This window comes from Emericellopsis atlantica (genome assembly GCF_019669845.1).
Source record: "Emericellopsis atlantica unplaced genomic scaffold F5Z01scaffold_17, whole genome shotgun sequence".
Taxonomy (NCBI): Eukaryota; Fungi; Ascomycota; class Sordariomycetes; order Hypocreales; family Bionectriaceae; genus Emericellopsis; species Emericellopsis atlantica.
In genome coordinates this window covers 315363-336839 of record NW_025764719.1, presented here as the reverse complement: position 1 = coordinate 336839, position 21477 = coordinate 315363, and the positions used below count along the sequence as shown (strand labels likewise).

Below are 21477 nucleotides of genomic sequence, written 5' to 3'. Positions count from 1 at the left end.
GGGCCAGGTAGGTCTGCACGCTCGCAGAGACGCTGCTCATCCCCAAATCCATGGTTGCCACTCTCAATCATAGAAACGACTCAAAGCTCTTGTTTGGCCGGCCTGACGGGGCAGTATATAATGTCCCAAAAAGCTCAGCACAGCATCTTTCAGGTTTCACCTGAGACCATTGACCAGGATCTTCACATCGTCGTCCAGACGAAGGGTGGTATAATCCCTCCAGCGGAGCGTGTCTTGCTCTGCGTCCTCCAGGCGCATATCGAAGCGTCGAAAGAGGTTCCCGAGGAAGACATAGGCCTCCATGTAGGAGAGATTCATGCCCGGGCATATCCGTGGACCCTTGCTGAACGGGACCAGGTTCTTCTTGTATGCTGCCGCGTCGTCGCCTAGCCATCGTTCGGGGTTGAAGACGTCGGGCTCGGGGAAGAGGTCAGGGTTGTGGTGTATCATGCGCTGTGCCGTTGAGACGGAGGTCTGAGAAGAAAGGCATCAAGTATTAGCGCATCACTATCTCTGTGCCAGGTAGATTTGAAGAGCAGCTTAGTACGTACCCCTTCCGGGAGGAAGTGTTTGCCGTATGTAGTTCCTCCGGCCGGCACAACGCGCGTTAGAATGCCGGACGCCGCAGACGATATGCGTAGGGTCTCGGTGATTACAGCAGTCTGGTATTCATAATCTTGTCAGAGACGTGCCGCCACAGGCTAGTCGGTACTTCAAATAAGGTGTTTGACTGACCAGATAGGGCAAGGTGGTCAGGTTTTGATATTCCATCAACCCATCCTCGTTTGTTTCCACCTCGCTGAGTTCGTCTAACAGCCTTTTCTGGATATCGGGATTCTTCAGGATGCACCAAACGCCAAAGGTAATCGTCGTCACCGTGGTCTCGGTACCTGCAATAACGAGGGAAAACGTCTCGTCCACCAGGCTCTTGGTGGTGCGGTGCGGCTCGGCTTCGAGGATGGCGTCGAAGACGGTCTGGCGACCAGTCTCATCGCAGAAGATGCCCTTCTCTTGCTGTCTCTGACGGACCTCGGTGACCCACTCGGCACATTTCTATGGAAAAGGGGGGACTGTTAGTCGTGACAAGGCATAAGATGTGGTGGTCTCGGGACATGCTCACGCTGCGAAATTCCACAAAGCCCGGGACCAAGCGCGCCATGACCGGGTTCGGAAACGACTGCAATGTAGTGCCCAGAATAGGGAAGTGCTTCACGAGAGCAAAGTTGCCGGTCAGAGAGACCAGCGAGTCGACCAGGGCGGAGGTCTCTTCTGATCCTTGGACGCAGTTCATGTCCTTGCCGAAACACAACTTCATCATAATATCCATCTGCACACAAAGTCCATGCGTCAGTATATACACTCATGGGATAGAGTAAGAACGGATCTTTTCAATGGCCGTACCGAAAAGTTCGACTCCAACCTGTTCAGGCGCAGGGGAAGACCCGATTCATATGCTTCCTCCACTTTTCCCAAAGCAGCCTTGATGATTTGGAGAAGGCTGGGCGAGAACTGTCTCATTGAGGCGGGAGAGAACATGGGACTTATGATGGCGCGGCGAGCCTTATGCGCCGAGGGATCCAGAACGAACGGTAGTGCGTCGAGGTCGCCTGCAACCTTGGATAAAGCTGGCTCTTTGGAAAACTTGGTTCCGGTAGAAAAGACCCTTGTTTAGATGTATGAGTGGCCATGACATGTGCCCGTTGGGGCTTTCCTTGTGCCCGACTTACAAGTGGTAAAACTCCACGTCGTTGACGTGAACTCTGTTCGGACTCATGCGGACAATAGGACCTGGCCGTATGATTTCCCGTCAGACAGCATGTTCGTGTGAGTCTGGAGACAAACAAAAGAAAGCATAGTGCCGTACCGTATTGGGCGTGGAGTCGAGGATACTCCTTGAGGTAGTGCCCGTCAAGGATGACATCCTCGTAGAACTCATACCAACTTGTTGCCGCCGCCAACTTGGGACCCGGCACGTTTCTGAGTGGATGTAAATAGAGACGGTAGAACACGAGGCAGAGACTGTAGACTGTGAAACCTGCCAAAGCCAGGACCGAAAGATGGGCGGCCTTAGTCCAGGAGGACATGGCCAGCCAGCTCTGTACCGAGAGAAGGCCAAGGCTGAACATGATTGTGCGTGAAACTGTAACTTGGTAGAAAGATTCGTCACAATGAACCGCGTTTTGGTCGGCGGATGACATGGGAGTGTGGCCAAGTTGCTCCTTCGAGGACCGCCGTTTTAAGAGGACAGCGACCGCACCCCATGCCAGTGAGAGCTGCCTCTACAAATGGCAATGTTCCGGTCCCTCCAAGTCGTCGATATTGTGGTCATGCAGACTGGACCATGCAGGTCTCATCGCAAGTCCCAAAGAGGCAGCTTTCCGGTCTGCGCACAGAGTGGGTGGTACGGTGGAAAAGACTGTTGCTTTTTTCTTTCCTCTGCCCTGACTGGACTTTGATTCCACAAAGATTGGCCATGTTCAGCATCATCGCGTATAAGGCTGCCCCCTTGTGATAGCCCCTTTCGAGCCAAACAGATCACATTTCCCGTTCTGGAGAGATTGGAGTTTGCGAGTGCTGACAACATAGATGCCATACGCCCGCCGTCGTGACGGCACAGTTCCCTACAAGAGTGACGTCGAAATCGGCATTGCACAATACACTATCATCATATGCACTGGCACCCTATGTTGGTAGACATGTATGTGTGGGGGTGAGCTTGAGTTGCTTGGTTGGGCAAAGTATTGACGCACATGCTTCCTTCTGGGGGAGTTGATCCAGAGCTCAGCTGCAGACGGATGCGAAGCCAGACTTCGGCTCCGTGTAAAAGATTCGAGCACGATTGGTAGACCTAGCGCTGAAAATAGGCAAGCGTGCATGAGCGAACAAATTCAAGCTGTATTCGCTTGCATGAATGTTCATTGCTTCATTGACGCAAGTGCGCATGCAGCTGTCCGGGCCCCCCCTATTCGGAGGTATTCACTATTTACCTGCAGCCTGCCGTTGTCCGGCCTACTAGACCTACGTCAGGCGCGGGGTGGACTGGACACTTCCATGTCTCATTAGAGGTCCTGAGCACTGCTACTTTGCCAGTGCCAGCCGAACATGACGCCTCTAAATCCCACCTGCACGCTGTGCAGCAAGCACCTGTGCGCCGTCCACTGCTCCCCCTCCAACAAACCACCAACTTCAGCTATCAAGCGGCCCAGCCTGCGCATTCGTGCCGTCCACAGTTTGCGTGGCATGTGATCTCCGTCCTCTTCAGAGTCCATGTCCGTGTCGTTGCCAGCGATCCGCTCCCTGGGCAGAGGACAGGCGGAAACCTCCCCATCTTGCGTCTTCAGGCTTTCAAGGAGCTTTGCGCACATGTCTATGAGTAGCATAACGTCTTGCGACCGCCAGGAGCATCCATGGCAGCGCACTAGTGCCTCGCAGCTTGCCATGGCTGTCTTTTGGCATTGCACGAAATCATCTGCCATGGCCTCCTTGGACGAGATGTCGATGACGAGACCCTCCCATGCCTCCAGAGGCGTGGTCAGACACAGACAGCAGGGAGGACTGCTGTTGTCGACGACAGGCGTGATGCCTTGAGCTGTATCGGTTCCAACAAATGCCGTCTCTAAGCATGTGATGGACTTCAAGGCAGGCGAGGCACCAGGGAAAGGAGAGCGATTCAGTTGACAATGATGGCCCCCAGAGATGGCCCTGGACTGCTCGAAGGCCGGTTGCACCATGTGATCCTCCATCCTCCATATTTGCTCAGGTGTGCCGATGAGGTCAGGCATGGCGACAGTGGAATTTAGAGACGTGTCGGGCTGGGGACTGATGCCAGTGGTGTTGGGAGGAGCCGACTGAGGCCCGGTCAGGCTACCAGCTGCTGATTCCCACATAGACCAAGTTGTCCCTTTAGGGCAGGCCTTAGTCTGGGGACTGTCCAGCTCGTCCGGAGAAGCGTCATCGGGAATGTCCTTGCGCGTGTGAGAAGACAGCATGGGCGCACTTGATCGAGACGTGCAACTCAGTCGTCGCCGCCGCCCTTTCACAGACCCAATGACAAGGTCAGCACCGTCCTCGCACCCATAATCACAGGTCAAGTTTCGTTTTCGACAGTTGCGGCAGCCGGCGAGCTCGCTGCTACACCGGATCTAGGCGCAGCCAATGTCAGCACGAGTCCCGGAAAGCCGAGGACGTACGGTGAATAGGGGTGCCCTGCAGATTCAATGGGCGCGTTCTCACCTTTCTAGTGCGACAAGGGTTGCAGGATGATCGCCGAGGCCTTCCATTTGGTGGACGTTCAAACGGCGGTCCTGTGGGCAGCACGACATAGGAGTTGCTGTCTTGCTTCCAGGTGTTGAACATGACGCGACCAAACGAGAGACTTCAGGCGGAACCCGGGAGTAGAGACAAGGAGCTACGTAGCTGGCTTTAAGCTCTGGAGAAGGGCACGAGGGGATCCATGCCCTTCTGGGGCTTTTCCCGAACCTCGTCCTCTTAGACACGGGATGTTGCATATACCGAATACAGTAGGGGGAGCGTTGGTGACGAGGTACATGCCTACTTGCATATGGGCAACCACCATGGAATGCATTCTCGATCAGGTGCTGCGACAGCAGAACGACGAGCCGCTGACACAGCGCTACTCGGTTTACTCGGACAGATAAGCAGAACCGCGAGGTGACCCGGAGCGGTTGGTTTCAGCTTGCATCCCACCATCTCATTCATCACCATTGTCTCATGCAAGACGGGCCGCCGACCGCCCGGGCATGCATGGGGGACCAGCAATCACGAAGCAGGCGGCGCGTCGCCTCTACCCAGGAGGGTCGCACCCGATGCGCCAGACCCAAGCTGAGGGACGGCAACCTTGAGAGGGAACCAGGTTCATAGGCTGTTGGGGGCAGCGACATCCGACATGCTGTGGGTGATGCCTGAATGGATGCGCCGAGGTTGTCTCCTCAGCAGGCTGCGTGAACACGATGAATCTGGCTTTTCCGCACAGCAACAAGGAGCGCTTTGTTTGTATGCGTTCTGATGAGTCAGCACGCACGCGCTTGCCGACCTACCTCAGGTACCTGGTAACGTTAAGGCGCCGGAGCTTCGTGCGCGGTCTTGTATGTTGGGATGCACGTATGGATAAGGAAGGTATTTTGGGCCTAATACAAGCAGTAACTCTCCTCAGAAACTCCTCGAATTCGCTATAGTTGTTTCAAGAATGGGTTCTACACGTTCCTAGCTGACTACTACTAGTACTAAGGTGATTGAAGATTCTCTTAGGGTTCCACAAGGGCAGCTGCAGTGCATGAACCAAACAGCAGGCGGGGTCCAATGACTCCAAAGTCCAAACCAGTGAGTTGCTCCAAAGTTGCGCCAACCTGCCTAAAACCACACGGCACTTGCTTTCTAGTCTAGGCTGAACCTTGACCTCGTCATCTTCAGCTTTTGTTCAACGCACCTCGTCCCTCTTGTGACATCCTTTAGCAAAGGACTCAATATTATTCAACTATACCGCGACATTATCCGTAGCTGCAATCCGTCGCCATCATGAAGATCACTTTCAAGGTACGTCATCAGATTCACATCGCCACCACGGCGCTGCTTGCGCTCGACTATGCAAGCCCTTATCATGGGAGCTATCCGAGCTGACGCCTTGCGAAGGATCTGAAGCAGCAAAAGTTCACGCTCGAGGCTGAACCGAGCGAAACGGTACGACTGACAACCACCGCTTGTGGTATTGACCCCGCCACTGACTGCGGCCCCAACAGATTGGTGCCTTGAAGCAGAAGGTCGAGGCAGAGAAAGGCTGGGATCCCAAGTCGCAGAAGCTCATCTATTCCGGTCCGGAGACCACCTTAATCTACCGTTGGTTCGAACGGTATACTGACGGAGCGCAGGCAAGATCTTGAAGGATGACGAGACCATCGGATCCTACAACATTGAGGAGAAGGGCTATGTGGTCTGCATGGTGAACAAGGTACGCTCGTGCCCACGTCTCTCATCGCACGTTCAAAGCTGACTCTTGCAACAAGCCTAAGCAAGAAAAGCCTGCCGCAGCTCCTCCTGCCACACCGGCTCAGCCCTCGACTTCGACACCAGCCGCGCCTGCTGCCCCGGCGCAGGCACCTTCCAGCGGCGCCGCCGCCGTCTCTGCAACTCCCACACCCAACCGATCGGCCGAGGCCCCCGCCAGCTCCGATACTTCTGGTCTGGCCATGGGGAGCGCGAGAACCGAGGCCATCGCGAACATGGAGGCCATGGGTTTCGAGCGTGCTCAGATTGAGGCGGCAATGCGTGCCGCTTTTAACAACCCCGACCGTGCCGTCGAATATCTTCTAACCGTAGGTTTCTGGTGTCTCACAGGAATAGTGCAATCATGCTGATACCGCGCAGGGCATCCCCGACAACATCCAGCAAGAACAACAGCAGCGTCAGCAACAACAGCAACAGCAGCAGCAAGCGGCTGATCCAGCCCCCGTTGCTGCTGAACAACAGGGCAGCACCGGCGATGACGGCTCGGTCAATCTATTCGACTTGGCAGCTCAGCAAGGTGGTGGTGCTCGATCGGGCGGTGGCAACCAGGCTGCTGCCGCCGCCGCCGCCGCCGCGGCTGCTGCTGGTGGTCAAGGAGGGGACCTCGGGAACCTGGACTTCTTGCGCAACAATGCTCAGTTCCAGCAGCTTCGCCAAGTCGTTCAACAGCAGCCCCAGATGCTGGAGCCTATTTTGCAACAGCTCAGTGCTGGCAACCCTCAACTTGCCCAGCTGATAGCATCTCACCCGGACCAGTTCCTCCAGCTTCTGAGTGAAGACGCGGGCGCCGATGACGTGCCCCTGCCCCCCGGCGCGCAGACCATTCCCGTATCCGAAGAAGAGCGCGACGCAATTGAGAGAGTAGGTGCATGCACCCGCCGATAGCGTGCCTAGCTAACAGTTTCAGCTGTGCCGTCTTGGATTCGATCAAGAATCGGCTATTCAAGCCTACTTTGCTTGTGACAAGAATGAAGAGCTAGCGGCCAATTTCCTCTTTGATCAGCCCGAAGACGACGACGACCAACCTCCTACCCAGCGATAAGCGCGGAGAAGCGCGTAGTGGCCGCAGTGATACCAAGTTAACGAGACTATGATGGAGGCTTAAGGCAGGCTTTGGGCGTTGAGGTAAAATGTGGTCTATCCTCGGTCGGAAATGGACACAGCAACTAGCGGAAACGAATACGTATAGCGCTGAAAGGCATCCCGTGAAATGATTACAAGTGTGGATGTCATTCTGGAAACTGAGATGGTGAATTTCAAGAATCATTGTCCAATCATGCAAGCCTATCCTCTACCTGACCAGTAAGGCCTTTTGCCGGGTATCTAGTAAATCATCTGGAAAACGCCATAACCCCCTGTCCAACCGTAGAACAAGACCTCACTCAACGACCTCTTCCTCGCCATAAAGACCAGACTCCTCAGCCTGCTGCTTCTTGCTCTTTTTCTTCTTCTTTTTCTTGCTGTGGAGCTCGGCATTCTCGCCCTCGCCCACTGGATTCCCGTCATCGTCGGCAAAGAGCTGCTCACGCTTCTTCCGCATGACCTCGGCCTGCTCGTCCAGGACACGCTGTCGCTCGGCCTCAAACTCCTCCTCGGCCTTCTTGTGCTCAGCCTCGATGCTCTCAATGGACTCAAACTCGGTGCTGGTTATGGTTTTGTACTCGTCAATGTCCATCTTGACAGACTTCTCCCCAATGAGCGCCGAGTCGATCAAACTGGGGTTGTGCCGCTCCTCGCGATTGAACTTGAGCTTGACGTGTCGGCGCTGCTTGCCAGGGAACATTTTCGAAATCATTTCAAAGTCGGTCCCGAACATGCCCAGTGCCCGGTAGAACAACTCTGTCTCCTCGGCGGTCCAGATGTTGGGGCCCTTGAGTTTGGAGGTATTCATGAACGAGTTTGACGTGATGAGGCGCGTAAAGTCGTTCTCCTCAATGGCTTCCATGTCCTCTGCGTTGGCGGCTGCCCGAGCGTGACGGTCCATGACGAGGGATGACTGGTCCACGACAATTTGGCCATCTACGATACGGAACTGGGGCCCGGCCGCAGGCGCCTGCGAGGGCTCTCCATTAGCAGTAGCAGCAGCAGGTGCCCCCGCCGCCGCCGCCGCAGGCGAGGCGTCTTCGTTGGACGGACCAGGCGAGTTCTTGGCCGCCGACTCATCGTCCGCCACGCTCTCTCCCCGTTTCCGCCTGAGCTTGGCCTGTCTCTCCCGCTCGCGCAGTTCGTCATGCCGACTGAACTTTTTGCCGATACGGAGATCCTGCGTCAAGTCTGCCATCTTGAGGTTCTGCAAGTCCACAGTTTGCTCTTCCGCGCCTTCGGGCGTGGCGGAACGCTGTCTCGGTTTTCGTGGATTCTTGGATGCTGCCCGTTTCCGTGGTCGCTTGGGCGCGGACTCGGACTCATCTTGCACGGCCGACTCACTCTCCTCCGCGCCTGTCGCCCCGTCCTGGTCGGCAGCTGCAGCTGCAGTAGAAGCCCGTCGTGGGGTCGCCCGTTGGCGCTTTGCTGGACGGGTGACCGGGGCGTCATCCCCTGTTGAGGCCGTTGTGGGGTCCTCTAATGTCGCTGTAGCCTTGCTGCCTTTGGGGCGCGCGGGTGCCCTGGGTCTAGGTTTCGATTTTGGTGTTTGTTTTGGCGTTGCGAGATCTGCGACTGCAGGGAGCTCATCTTGCTCTTGCTCCTGCTCTAGCGCACTGTGCCCCCCGTCAACCTCTTGAGCATGGGTTTCCGATGTCTGACCGGCCGCGGGTTTACTGATCGAGTGTGATAGTCGTGATGAGACTCTTGCTGGGGCTTCCACCGGTGTGCTATCTGGAGCTGGTGTTGGCGGGGCATTGTGCGAAGCAGTCACGTCCTCCGTGCCCGCTCGGTCTATGCTTGCTGCAGTTTCTAGAGTCGCTTTCTGCGTGCTGCTCGATGCTGTGTCCTGGGGTCTCGACGGATCGGGTGTATGCTGCTGCGCAACCCTTGGTCGGTCGGCGGTGGTCGATTTCGTCGCTTGGTCTCTGCTTTCTGGAGCGCTACTCGTTTCTCTCGGCGTCGATTGGCCTGGGGTTGTTGCCTGGGAAGTTTCCACAGAATCTCTGATCTCGTCCTCCGCGTCGATCTTCTCTGCGGCCACTTGGGCAGCAGCTGGCTTGGCTGGTGCAGGCGCTGCAGGACGTGCGCGCGCTGAAGGCACCTTGGGCTTGAAGGCGGGCCCACCGCGTTTCTTGAACATGGAACTCATGATTGAGGTTATATGGGAGTATCGATGCTCGATAGATCACATGTCGACACGTGGAAGTATTGCGCGCGGTTAGGGAAGAGTGATTGATGAACTGGGAATTAATTGACTGGCGTTTGACTGTAGGTGGGACAGAGTGGGATTTCGATGTTACCCCCACCCGGAGAATACCCGGAGGCTCTGCGCTAACGTGCGTCGAGCGTGGTCAACCTCGAAATTTCAACTCCTTGGGGGGCACGGGGGACAACGTGCTCCATTCAACACCACATTCCACCCATCGCGACATCCCCCAACCCATGACCCGCCGCGCATCGCACATTGGGACGGGACCAGGCTCGGAGGTCTCGCTGTCGCTAAGGCCTGACGCGGACTGCATTTCGAGCCGCTCCTTGCGCTGCTCACCACGCGCCATCTGATGCCTGTTGTCACAACGCCCTCTGCTACCACCCGTGCACCCTCGAAAGCCCCCAAGATGGAGGACAGAAAGAGACCCGCGAATAGCGCGGCTGATGAGTTGGCGCCTCCCAGCAAGAGGGTCGCAGTCAATGGCTCCAAAGGGAAGGACGATGCCTTTGAGATGAAAGAAGAAGGCTGGGTTGAGGTACGTGTTGCATGATCCCTTCGCGTGCCCACTTGGTCGGTCAGCGCGCGCGTCTTTCTTCAACTGGCACCTCAAGTCACAAACCCTTATCATCAAACACTCGTCGTTATCTCGCTGCCACCAACAGTGGCGGGCAAACCCGCGCGTTGCGCGTCGGCATACCCGCTCAGTTACGAATGAACACACAACAGCACGGCTAGACCGGCATCAATCACGCGTTCAACCTCGTCCCTTTCTCTCTGCGATACTGCTCGTTCGCTCTGGTCAGTTTGAGGCCCGTGCTGACTATCAGTGTAGGCTTACGCCAAAGGAGCCATCTACCGTCAGATGCAAGAATACAGCCGCAGGGCTACGACAGCGGAATCGCGCCTTGAGGAACTCCACAAACGCTCTGTTCACCATGACGATCATATTCGCATTGTCGACGCGTGGTGGCTTCAGGTGAGTCACCTCTACCCGATTACGGGCGGAGTGGAATTGACAAGGGACAGGTCCTAGAAGAACTCGAAGTCATTGCGAACTCGCAGATTCCAGATGCAACGAGCGAAGATGGTATGCGATAGATTTTACGCTTTCCGGTTTAATAAACAAGTACTGATCTATTTAGGTCCCCCATACTTGTCAAGTGTGACGTTCAAAGATCTGCAGGAATTCCAGACTCATCTTCAGGACAAAGGCAAGACCATCAAAACGAAAGCCGAAAGCCTTCTCAACAAATTGGCCACGAGTCGCACAGAAATATCTCCAGAGGCCGCGCAGCTGGAGTCCAAGATCAACGCGCTACTAGCCTCGCAGAAGGAATTCTTATTGAAGCTCGATCGCTTGAACAGTGAGAAAGATAAGCTCTCCGAACAGCTCAACGTCGCGACTTTGAGGTACTTCAAAGCAGAGAAAAAGCTGGATCGTGCGCGCAGCGTACAAGTGCAGAAATTGGAACAGCAGGCGTTTGCAAACGCGACGACGCCCGCTCCAGGGGCAGGGGAGGCTGCGGATTCCAAAGAGGCCAACAACGGGAACACCAGCGAGCTCTTGCTCAAATACGAAGAATCGACTGCAGCGGCGACGAAGCACAAGGAGCAAATCGAGAGTCTCCTGACGGAAGTCAAGGCCGCACAAGAGGAGAACTCGGCGTTGAAAGCAAAGCGTGACACCTGGACAGACGAGGATTTCATTCGATCGGATGTCTTCAAGCAGTTCAAGGCACAGAGCGAAGAGCTGATCAACCGAGTAAACAACCTCGAAGCCACGAACCGACAACTGCGCGAGGAGGCCGAGAAGCTACAAGCTGAGCGATCAGCCTTCCGCACGCAGCTTGAGGCCGACGCCAACCAAATAACGCAAGATCTGGAAACAGATATTGTGGCACGCGACCAAGATCTGGCCCGTGTACGATCGTCACGAGACGAATACATGGCAGAATGCACGCAGCGCAAAGCGAACATGGAGCAAGAACGGGCCGCTCTTGATCAGCTCAAAGAGCTCGCCGCCGCAAAAGACGATCGCATATCCGCTCTGGAGTCAGAGAATGCGCGCCTCAAGGAGAATGTGGATGCCGACATGTCAGGAGCTGATAATATCGATGACGTGTCCGAGGAGGAGCTGAGGACGCGTTTCAAGAAATTGCAATTGGACTTCCAGTCGATCAACCAGGAGCTCCCTTCCATCGAGAAGGCATACAAGAAGATGAAGGATTTGGCACAGAAGAAGGTGATGGACTTTGCCGCACTGGAGGAGCGCGTGGCGCTGCTCATTGCCGAGAAAAGCAAAGCCGACCAGAAGTACTTTGCAGCGCGCAAGGATGCTGATACCAGGAACAACGAGATACGCTCTCTGAGACTACAAAGCAGCAAGAGCGCGGAAATCATTGCGCAACTGAAGGATGTCGAGTCACAGAACCGAACACTGCTCAACAACCTCGAGAAGCAATTGTTCGACTTGAAGCAAACGAACGCAGCCCTGACCACGGAGAACAAGCGGCTCGAAACGGCGGGCATGGAGAGCACACGCAGAAGCGAGTCGCTCGCGAAGCAAGTGGCAGAGTTGACGAGCATGGTTAAATCCAAAGACGCCTCCACAGCCACCTTCCGGGAGCGGAGCGTGGCTCAAGAAGCCGAGGTGGAGAAATTCAAGGTGCGACTCGACAACATGCAGAAGGACCGCGACAGCTGGAAGAGCAAGGCACTGAGCAACTCTTCGGAAGAGGAGGACATGCTAAGGGTGAGTCGATCCCGCGATAGGAATGGCCCAACATGATGCTAACAGGTGATATAGACGTTTGCGCTTTGCTCCATTTGCCGTCAAAATTTCAAGAACACGGCCTTGAAGACTTGCGGACATCTCTTCTGCAGCGGGTGCATTGAGAGCCGAATCAGCAACCGCATGCGCAAATGCCCAACTTGCTCACGGGCCTTTGACAAGATGGACGTGATGGCAGTTCACATCTGATGACCCGGTTCACGACGTGGATTCCGCTCACGATCAGCCTCGACGCGGCTTTTACCGACAGGCAGCCCTGAGGGTACAGTGCCGGGACGTTGCTGATGCCGGGGTGAACAAGCCAACAATGGTTTCTTAGAAGAGGAAGAGCTCTTTGCTTTTCATGTACCACCATGCGTGGACGACGGCCGTGTTGAGGCCCGAGTCGCCTTGTATATAAGCGCTTTGCTACCGGCGTAACACAATATGGGAGAGGGTTGGCGGGTCCGGAGTTGGCGGTGTTGGATATTCTTGGCATGGACTTGACCGCGTGACAGCTGCTGCAGTCATCGGTTCACATATAGCGGGATATGCGTGCACTAAGTACTTGCTCAATGCTACAAACAAGTCCTAAGATCTTGCAAGTACTCACATGGCGCGTGTTACATGCCTACCGACGGCTGGTGCTTCCAAACCCAGTGCTTTCGTGCGTCGACCCAGAGGGACCACTCCTGGAACCAGAGGCGTAGGAGGACGATGAGCCGCCGCCTCCAAAGAAGCCACCACCTTGCCGCCTGTTGTTGTTGTTGTTGTTCCTAGACGAGGATCCCCTCGCGGCATAAGCTGCGGCACCGCCCGCGGCCAGACCTGTCCAGAACCCAGGCCGCCAGCCTTCCCCCTGCTGCTGTCGACCACTCGGCGCCGACTTTCTGCTGCTCGATCCTGGGTACGGAGGAGGCGCGTCGCTGTCCGTGTCTGCGCCGAACCCACCACCACCGCCGCCTGGTCCATAATCGTCATCACCACCCCAGCCTCCACCTCCTCCTCCAAAACGTCTTCCGGCCCTGCGCTGTCTTCGCCGGGTGGTGTTGCCCATACGGGCATTGGTGTTGGTCCATGCCTTGTAAAACATCCAGCATACGATACCTACAAAGAGGAGGCAGAACAGATAGCCAAACATATTGCTAGGCCCCGTGATTCCCCGCTGCATCTTGTTCACCAAGTCTGGATAGCGCGCCTCGCCAGCCTCTGTCAAGGCCACGCGGTACTCCACGCCACACGAGCCCTTGAGCACGTACTCGTCGTCTGAGCTCGCGTAGCCCTCGCAGATGACGTCTGTACTCCCCAGCCGGACCTCATCCGGTAGGGTGGCGGTGCAAGACCACTCGACGTTGGCCTCATCGTAGGACGAGCCCATGTTCTGGCAGCGCATGACATCGAGATGTGGCTCGACGAGGGCGCAGAGAGACGGGTGGGAAAGGCATTTCAACTGGGGTGCAGAGGGCACGCGCCGGTGCGTGGTTTGGGCGCCATGACCTCGGAGGGTGAGAGATTGGACCTGGGATAGGAGGATGGCGGCCTTGGGTTTGCTGGCGGCGTCGGCTGGCGCGAGGCAGAATAGCGCAGCGACAAGACTCGCGAGCTGCATAGTGTGCTACTGTAGACGATTATCTAGGCTGTGGAAAGTCGTGATGCATAGAGAGGGCGCTGAGCGGAGTGGAGCGGGATTCGACAAACGTGGTCATCATGTTGCACATCGGAATCTGGACGCACGCCAGTGAGGGCACGTGCCGGTAGCGATAGTGATAGGTAGTGAAAGAGAGAGGCCACCTGGCCGGAACCACAGTGTCTTCATTCTTCATTAGCGCGCGGATGCACCCGAGCCATTGCTTTAAGTTGATGTCGTAGCTTGGCTAATAATCTGACGGACTTTTTTTCTTCTTCACCTCTATGCTTCCAAGATTGCTGAGCGCATGTTGAACAGCGGTGGAAGCAAGCAGACATTTATTTTAGGCCGGCTGCACCCTCCGGTCCCCAACGGACGTCGAGCAACCAGGGGTCTCCAGCCCGATGACGCTGTCTTATTCAGCCTCTGTATCTTGGCCAAAGGCGTCTAACTGGCTTCTCATCTTGTCATCCTGTTGAATCCTTCCCGCGTATGATGCTGCGAGATTCTCTCAGCTTAGCCACATGGCATGGCACGCACGGATGGTACTCAAAGCTCTGTCGAGGGTCAGGTGTCGGAAATTATCCGATACCCTTAATGCACGCAGGGACGAGAGCCGGTAGAGAAGAGGCTTTTCGAGCCTTCGAGGTCAGGAAAGGAAAGTTTTACGAGCTGTGCCCGCCAGCGTGCGTCATCCTCAGTGGACAGACAGGATCCCACTTGAAGGCACGCGAAGTCCCTGGCTACCCTGTAGACTGATCCAGCTAGCATTGTCACGGTTGACTTGGTGCAAAAATCTTATTAGTTGAGTTATCAGGTGAGGTACTTGAAGTATAATCTGCTCGGGTGAATTTGAGATGCTTCTTAGGCCCGAAATACCGTGTTGCTGGGGAGACAAGTTTTTGAATCTGCGTGTTTGCTGTGTGAGCTGAGCGTACGCTCAACAAAAGATGATCAGTTGAGAACATGGGAATTTACTTTGATAATCGGGAATTAGAATGCTGCTTCAAACCGACCTCGTGTTCAAATACTGACACGGATCTCTGATCAGTATCGGGTACGCCGTCTCTACGCTGCAAGACGAACATCTTCCTCACAGCGTCGACTTGTTTTAGGCCTGAAGTGATCAACACTCGCCCGGTCCTTGACAACAGCTGCGATCAGCAAGAATGCATATTGTCACGCATATCCTTGCTGTAAACAACTCTCCTCAGGGATCTCGACTTGCGTCTAGAGTAAGACCACAGCCTGTTCTGCAGCAGAAGCAAGCCGCGTCGATCTCGTTGCCGCCGACGCGTGGTCAGTGTTTCAAGCAGAAGCTTGTGCATCTGCAAGACGACATTTTCAGTGCTGACCATGCCGGGGGCTGTCTCACGCTCACTACAAACTACATAGATAGCGTAGTTACTGCACATATAGTCTTTTCAAGACCTCAGACCTAACTTGAAGGTGCCCCCGGTTCTTGCTGGAAGCCCTCCACGATGCTGCGTCGGAGCAATCATCGTCACCTTATTACCACCAGGATTCCAAATGCGGCGGCTCGTAGGCATATCAAGTGATATTACAGTATCCGTACGTACGGGGTACTCGAAAAGTCACAAAGGCGTTATGTAGTCGTAGGCGCAGGGTCCGGACCCCAGATGCCCGACGATCACTGCCAACACGGCACTCGCTGTTGAAGGATTCGAGGCTGAAGGCTATGATGCCATAATTAGCAGGTTGCGGACTCACTTAACGATGAGCTGCTTTTGGGCGTCTTCAGTTACTAGCTGCTCGCGATGCGTCGCGAGAGAAAATCGTCTATCAATCAAATCTCTCTCAATGGTTGAGAATATTCGCAAACAAATGATGGATACTACCAGGTATCTAAGGTATAAATACATGTCGGTGAAGCCTCGACTTCGTCTTACTCAGCTATCCCCAGGCTAGTCCGGTTCGGGCGATGATGCAACTTGTGGTGGTGTTGGTCCCGTCCCCGAAGTGATAGATCTCCCACTGCGCATGGACCCTGAGTCCACTCACCCGCATCTCTCCAGCCCTAAACGTGCCCCGATCGTCATGGCTTGGCTGAGGCCCCGAACGACAGCGGAGGTTCGCTCGGGCGGGTTGCTCGATGCCGCTGACTGGCCCGACTGACGACGCTGGCCGTTGTGTTCTCTGCCTGCTTGACGCGTGCTGCGACGGCACTCAGCAGCTGTCTTCCAGGCTTTCAGACGTGACCGGTGGCCATCTCTCAAGCACCCAGCATGGCAGAGCGTGAGTGCTCTAGTCACGCACTGATCACCAAACCCAACTCTATGAGATGCTGAGGAGCTGATCCTGTCGAGACAGCTGCGGCACGGCTCCTCTGCAGGAAGGGTCGCTCTGAAGGATCACGAACAACGAGGCGCCAGCCCATGGCCTACCTGCATGTCTGTTGCAGCGGGTCCTGCGTCTCGAGGATGGGATGAGGTGCCTTCACAAGCAAAACCTAAGCCTAAGCAGCACGAACGCAGGTACAGGTACTGCGGCTGATGTCGATCATGACTCTGCGAGACCCTTTCAGGAGGCAGGGTCTCAACAGCGAGGAGTGGAGGCAACATGAGGTAATGTTGGTCCACCGATACTCATCCTTCGGCACCGACAATCATGCCCTCCTTTGTGACGATGCCTCATACTGTCTTTGCAGAAGGCGATGACACGGCTGACCACCCCTTGCACACACGGGGAGAATTGCCTGTCGCCTCTCAAAGTCCTTTACTACCCTTTCCTCCCCCCACTGATCCGCGATTGCTTCTATACTCTTCATCTCTTCCATCTCTGTTTCCCTGGTTACTGTACAAATTCTTCCATCTTTATAGCATTTCAAGTTCTGTCGACAACCTAGAGGGTTGATCATTCCTTTTACTTCACACCCCACTCACTGCTACTATTAGGCATTGCAATCTTTGCTCGTGAAGGAGTCTCTTTCGTCTCTGCGAGAGGAAGAGCACAAGCGTTTCAAACAAAACTCTGAAAAACAACTGTATAAGAAGGAACAAAGTCAAGGGAAAGACCCGGCAAGACCAAACTTTTCGACACCCGCCCTCAAGGCGAACTGCTCGCCATGGCTTACGATCCCGAGAAGGGTGGGCGCCGCTCGCTACACTCGCGTGCCTCCAGCGCCAGCACCCTTGACGCCAATGGCGCATCGCCAGAGTTTGAGAAGAAGACAGAGGCCCCCAGCCCTGCCGCCGGCGGCAAGGCGGAGGCCACCGACCCCATGAGTCTTCTGCCAGAGCACGAGGCTGAGATTCTCCGACGACAACTCGATACCCCCGATCTCAAGCATGGCCTGGGTAAGCTGTACAGCTATGCCACTCGCAACGATCTCCTGATCATGGCCGCTGCGGCCATCTGCTCTGCAGCGTCCGGTGCCGCGCTGCCCTGTATGACCATTATCTTCGCCGGTCTACAAGGCATCTTCCAGGACTACCTCTTCCTCAAGGTCCTGACCCAGGACGAATTCAACCATGAGATGGTTACCTACGTCCTCTACTTCGTCTACCTCGCGATTGGAACCTTTGTCGCGACCTATATCTCAACGGTTGGTTTCATCTACGTTGGAGAGCACATTAGCTCCAAGATCCGCCAACGGTACCTTGAATCCTGCATGCGCCAGAACATTGGTTTCTTCGACAAGCTTGGCGCTGGCGAGGTGACGACGCGTATCACTGCCGACGCCACCACGATCCAGGATGGTATCTCCGAGAAGGTCGGCCTCTTCATTTCCGCCATCGCTACCTTCCTGACCGGTTTCCTCATCGGCTTCATCAAGTCGTGGAAGCTGACACTGATCCTCTCGGCTACCGTCGTTGCCCTCACCATCAACACCAGCATTGCCACACGATTCATGGGCAAGTACGCCACTCCCACCATGGTTGCTTTCGCGCAGGGCGGTAGCTTGGCTGACGAGGTTCTCTCATCCATCCGCATCGCCATGGCGTTTGGTACCCAAGATCGTCTCGCCCAGCAGTATGACAGCCACCTGGCTACATCGCAGAAGTGGGGTATCAAGCTCAAGCTGGCTGTTGCCTTTATGCTTGCTGGCATGATGTCCATCCTTTACCTGAACTATGGTCTTGCTTTCTGGCAAGGCTCCACGTTCTTGGCCCGACAGGAGCTTCCCCTTCCCGATACCATCAACACCCTGATGGCGGTCATGGTCGCTTCCTCTAACATGGGCACCATCGGACCTTATGTGCAGGCCTTCACCACGGCTATTGCTGCTGCCTCCAAGATGATCAACACAATTGAGCGTGTTTCGCCCTTGGACAGCGCGACCGAGGAGGGCGACAAGATTCCCAACCTCAAGGGCCACCTCCGTCTCGAGAACATCAAGCACATCTACCCCTCACGTCCCGAGGTGACTGTTATGGACGACGTTACGCTTGACATTCCTGCTGGTAAGGTCACTGCCTTGGTCGGTGCCTCTGGCTCCGGAAAGAGTACCATTGTTGGCCTTGTCGAGCGTTTCTATGACCCAGTTGCTGGACGTGTCCTTCTCGACGGCTATGATGTCAACTCCCTCAACCTCCGCTGGCTTCGTCAGCAGGTTGCCCTTGTCGGACAAGAGCCTTCCTTGTTCGCAGTATCCATCTACGAGAACATCCGCTATGGTCTCATTGGTACTGAGTATGAGAATGCGGTTGAGTCCCGCCAGCGCGAGCTCATCACAGACGCTGCCAAGCAGGCCAATGCCCACGAGTTCATCACCCAGCTTCCCGAGAGCTACGAGACCAACGTTGGATCGCGCGGGTTCCTCCTCTCCGGCGGTCAAAAGCAGCGTATTGCCATTGCCCGTGCTATCGTGTCCAACCCTAAGATTCTGCTTCTCGATGAGGCCACTTCTGCCCTGGATACCAAGTCAGAGGGCGTGGTACAGGCTGCTCTGGAGAACGCGTCGGAAGGCCGTACAACCATCACCATTGCCCACCGCTTGTCGACCATTCGCGACGCCGCGAACATTGTCGTCATGAACCAGGGCAAGATTGTTGAACAGGGCACCCACATGGAACTTCTCAAGAAGCATGGCGCCTACCACAAGCTTGTTACCGCCCAGCAGATTGAGGACATTGCGCAGCAGCAGAGTGAAGCTCTCGACGAGCCCCTTGACGAGGAAGAGGAGATGCTCATCCGCCGCATGTCTCGCTTCAAGAACGTCGGTGGTTTCTACACCAACCCCTCTGCTGCCGCCGACAACCTCTCTGCCCGCCTCCGCCGTTCTTCCATCCGCAAGAGTGTGTTTGGTGATCGCAAGTCTGTTGCCAGCATGGCCTTGGCTGAACGTGGCCCCATCACCGAGGAGGAGCCCAACTACTCACTGTGGACTCTCCTCAAGTTCACCGCTTCGTTCAACAAGACCGAACTGCACTGGATGCTGATTGGTATCTTCTTCTCGATCATCGCTGGTGGCGCCAACCCCACGCAGTCCGTCTTCTTCGCTAAGCAGATCACCGTCCTCTCCCCCATGCCTGCCGTCACCGATGAGCAGCGATGGATGCTCAAGGATCGGTCTGACTTCTGGTCGCTCATGTTCTTGATGCTTGGTCTCGTCCAGTTCCTTGCCTACGCTGTGCAGGGTTACGCATTCGCCATCTGCTCTGAGCTTTTGGTTCGTCGTGTCCGTCACCAGTGCTTCACCTCCATCATGCGTCAGGATGTTGGCTGGTTCGACAAGGACGCCAACAACTCGGGTGCCTTGACAGCTTTCCTGTCGGTTGAGACGACCCAGATTGCTGGCATTTCGGGCGTCACTCTCGGTACTCTTCTGATCTCGGTCACGAACATTGTCGCTGGTCTGGCTGTCTCCCTGGCGATTGGTTGGAAGCTTGCCCTCGTTTGCTTGTGCGCGGTTCCTGTTGTGCTGGCTTGCGGTTTCTTCCGCTCTTGGATGCTGTCCAACTACCAGAAGCGTGCTGAGGGAGCTTACGCCGAGTCGGCCTCGTTCGCCGCCGAGAACATCTCGTCGATGAAGACCGTTGCTTCCCTGACTCGCGAGGCCCAGGTCGTGGAGGCGTACACCAAGTCACTCGAAGAGCAGCAACGCAAGTCGCTCCACTCTGTTCTCAAGTCGTCGACATTGTTCGCTGCCTCCCAATCGGTCATTTTCTTGTGTTTCGGCCTCGGCTTCTGGTATGGTGGTCGTCTCCTCGCCTCATACGAGTATGACATGTTCCAGTTCTTCGTCTGTTTCATGGGTATCATCTTTGGTGCCCAGTCTGCTGGTACCTTCTTCTCGTTCGCCCCCGACATGACCAAGGCCAAGAGTTCCGCCGCCCAGCTCAAGCGACTTTTTGAGCGCAAGCCCGCCATTGATACCTGGGAGCCAACCGGCAAGCCCCTGTCGCGTGTACAGGGACACATTGAGTTCCGCAACGTCCACTTCCGCTACCCTACCCGTCCTGAGCAGCCTGTGCTCCGTGGTCTCAACCTCAAGGTCGAGCCCGGTCAGTACGTCGCTCTTGTTGGAGCCTCGGGCTGTGGCAAGTCCACGACAATTGGTCTCCTCGAGCGCTTCTACGACCCCCTGGTTGGCCAGCTCTTGGTCGACGGCCATGATGTCAGCCAGGTCAACGTCAATGACTACCGCTCGCACATTTCTCTCGTGTCGCAGGAACCTACCTTGTACCAGGGTTCAATCCGCGACAACATTGTGATGGGAAGCCCTCTTGACGAGGTGTCGGACGAGGCCGTCGAGGTTGCGTGCCGCGAGGCCAACATCTACGACTTCATCTGCTCCTTGCCCGATGGCTTCAACACGGTTGTCGGTAACAAGGGTGGTCTCCTGTCTGGTGGTCAGAAGCAGCGCATCGCCATTGCGCGTGCCCTCGTCCGCCAGCCCAAGATCCTCCTGCTCGACGAGGCGACCTCTGCACTCGACTCTGAATCCGAGCACGTTGTGCAGGCTGCCCTGGACAAGGCTGCCAAGGGTCGCACCACCGTGACAATTGCGCATCGTCTGTCGACGATTCAGAACGCCGATGCCATCCATGTGTTTGACGCTGGCCGCATCGTCGAGTCGGGGACACACAGCGAGCTCATGGCCATGAACGGTCGCTACGCAGAGCTTGTTCGCTTGCAGAGCATGGACAAGAAATAAGCGGTTCTCCGTTCGTCATTAATCTTTACACACCTCGCGTTTCCTATGCTGTCATTACTGTTGGCCATTTACGATTTACATTGATTATTTTGGATATCCAGCCGAGCACTGTGCCGGCCATGTTTGCATGAGAGACGGATTATTAGAGATATTAGGAGTCTAGCAGGTCAATCAATCATGAAGAGTACTTATGGAAGACATGACCGCTTTGCAAACGATACAGTGATCCTGCATCTTCCCCGTTGAGGCTTGACGATGACCGTGATTAGCCTCGATCCATACGGCGGTAGTCCAGTTGAGGCGCAGGACGGTGGTGGCTCGATTTGGCAACAAGATTCGCTTTTGGCGACCATTGCATGTGAATTGGGGGCCCGTCTTGGCATCTTGGAGGTTCGAGAACTGGCTAATGCAGGGGAGAACTCCAGTGAGGATTGAGTGTGGTTGGCTGGCCCCGCAGCGTCCATCGTGGGGCTTAATTAAAGAAAACCTCCGTTGGTGGTGATGGATCGTAATAAGCTCACAGTTCACGAACAGAATAATACCTCGATCATGAGAAATGCTGCAGCCACTGTATGTAGAAGACTGGACCCTGTCGGCCTGATCACCCAACGCCATGGCCTGGATACGTATGAATAGCAGAA

At 55.5% G+C, this 21477-nt stretch overlaps 7 protein-coding genes across 7 annotated transcripts; 3 read left to right on the top strand and 4 right to left on the bottom strand.

The window, feature by feature from the left end:
- On the bottom strand, positions 1 to 2126 carry F5Z01DRAFT_751256 (calcineurin-dependent; the record flags this gene model as incomplete). Its single annotated transcript, XM_046267039.1, has 7 exons — positions 1 to 474; positions 552 to 662; positions 736 to 1053; positions 1121 to 1327; positions 1402 to 1663; positions 1728 to 1788; positions 1865 to 2126. The coding sequence occupies 7 exons, from the start codon at positions 2124 to 2126 to the stop codon at positions 157 to 159; spliced, it is 1539 nt and encodes a 512-aa protein (XP_046117212.1). The 3' UTR covers positions 1 to 156.
- Positions 2127 to 2967: 841 nt separating this feature from the next.
- Positions 2968 to 4453, bottom strand: F5Z01DRAFT_161122 (uncharacterized protein). Its single transcript, XM_046257803.1, has 2 exons — positions 4234 to 4453; positions 2968 to 4142 (listed from the first exon to the last, which is right to left on the bottom strand). The coding sequence occupies exons 1-2, from the start codon at positions 4354 to 4356 to the stop codon at positions 3060 to 3062; spliced, it is 1206 nt and encodes a 401-aa protein (XP_046117211.1). The 5' UTR covers positions 4357 to 4453; the 3' UTR covers positions 2968 to 3059.
- A 1082-nt stretch (positions 4454 to 5535) lies between these two features.
- On the top strand, positions 5536 to 7063 carry F5Z01DRAFT_682091 (XPC-binding domain-containing protein; the record flags this gene model as incomplete). The annotated part of the gene is made up of 7 exons (XM_046265741.1): positions 5536 to 5553; positions 5650 to 5697; positions 5757 to 5829; positions 5886 to 5965; positions 6021 to 6329; positions 6382 to 6882; positions 6929 to 7063. 7 exons carry the CDS (start codon positions 5536 to 5538, stop codon positions 7061 to 7063), a joined length of 1164 nt encoding a protein of 387 aa, XP_046117210.1.
- A 15-nt stretch (positions 7064 to 7078) lies between these two features.
- Positions 7079 to 9395, bottom strand: F5Z01DRAFT_161118 (uncharacterized protein). The gene is made up of 2 exons (XM_046257802.1): positions 8589 to 9395; positions 7079 to 8513 (listed from the first exon to the last, which is right to left on the bottom strand). The coding sequence occupies exons 1-2, from the start codon at positions 9254 to 9256 to the stop codon at positions 7400 to 7402; spliced, it is 1782 nt and encodes a 593-aa protein (XP_046117209.1). The 5' UTR covers positions 9257 to 9395; the 3' UTR covers positions 7079 to 7399.
- A 669-nt stretch (positions 9396 to 10064) lies between these two features.
- On the top strand, positions 10065 to 12414 carry F5Z01DRAFT_160943 (RING-12 protein). The gene is made up of 3 exons (XM_046257800.1): positions 10065 to 10295; positions 10346 to 10406; positions 10462 to 12414. The coding sequence occupies exons 1-3, from the start codon at positions 10182 to 10184 to the stop codon at positions 12105 to 12107; spliced, it is 1821 nt and encodes a 606-aa protein (XP_046117208.1). The 5' UTR covers positions 10065 to 10181; the 3' UTR covers positions 12108 to 12414.
- Positions 12414 to 13953, bottom strand: F5Z01DRAFT_161022 (uncharacterized protein). Its single transcript, XM_046257801.1, has one exon. The coding sequence runs from the start codon at positions 13696 to 13698 to the stop codon at positions 12721 to 12723; it is 978 nt and encodes a 325-aa protein (XP_046117207.1). The 5' UTR covers positions 13699 to 13953; the 3' UTR covers positions 12414 to 12720.
- Positions 13954 to 16801: 2848 nt separating this feature from the next.
- Positions 16802 to 20836, top strand: F5Z01DRAFT_623910 (ABC multidrug transporter Mdr1; the record flags this gene model as incomplete). The annotated part of the gene is made up of 1 exon (XM_046261348.1): positions 16802 to 20836. One exon carries the CDS (start codon positions 16802 to 16804, stop codon positions 20834 to 20836), a length of 4035 nt encoding a protein of 1344 aa, XP_046117206.1.
- Positions 20837 to 21477: the final 641 nt, after the last annotated feature.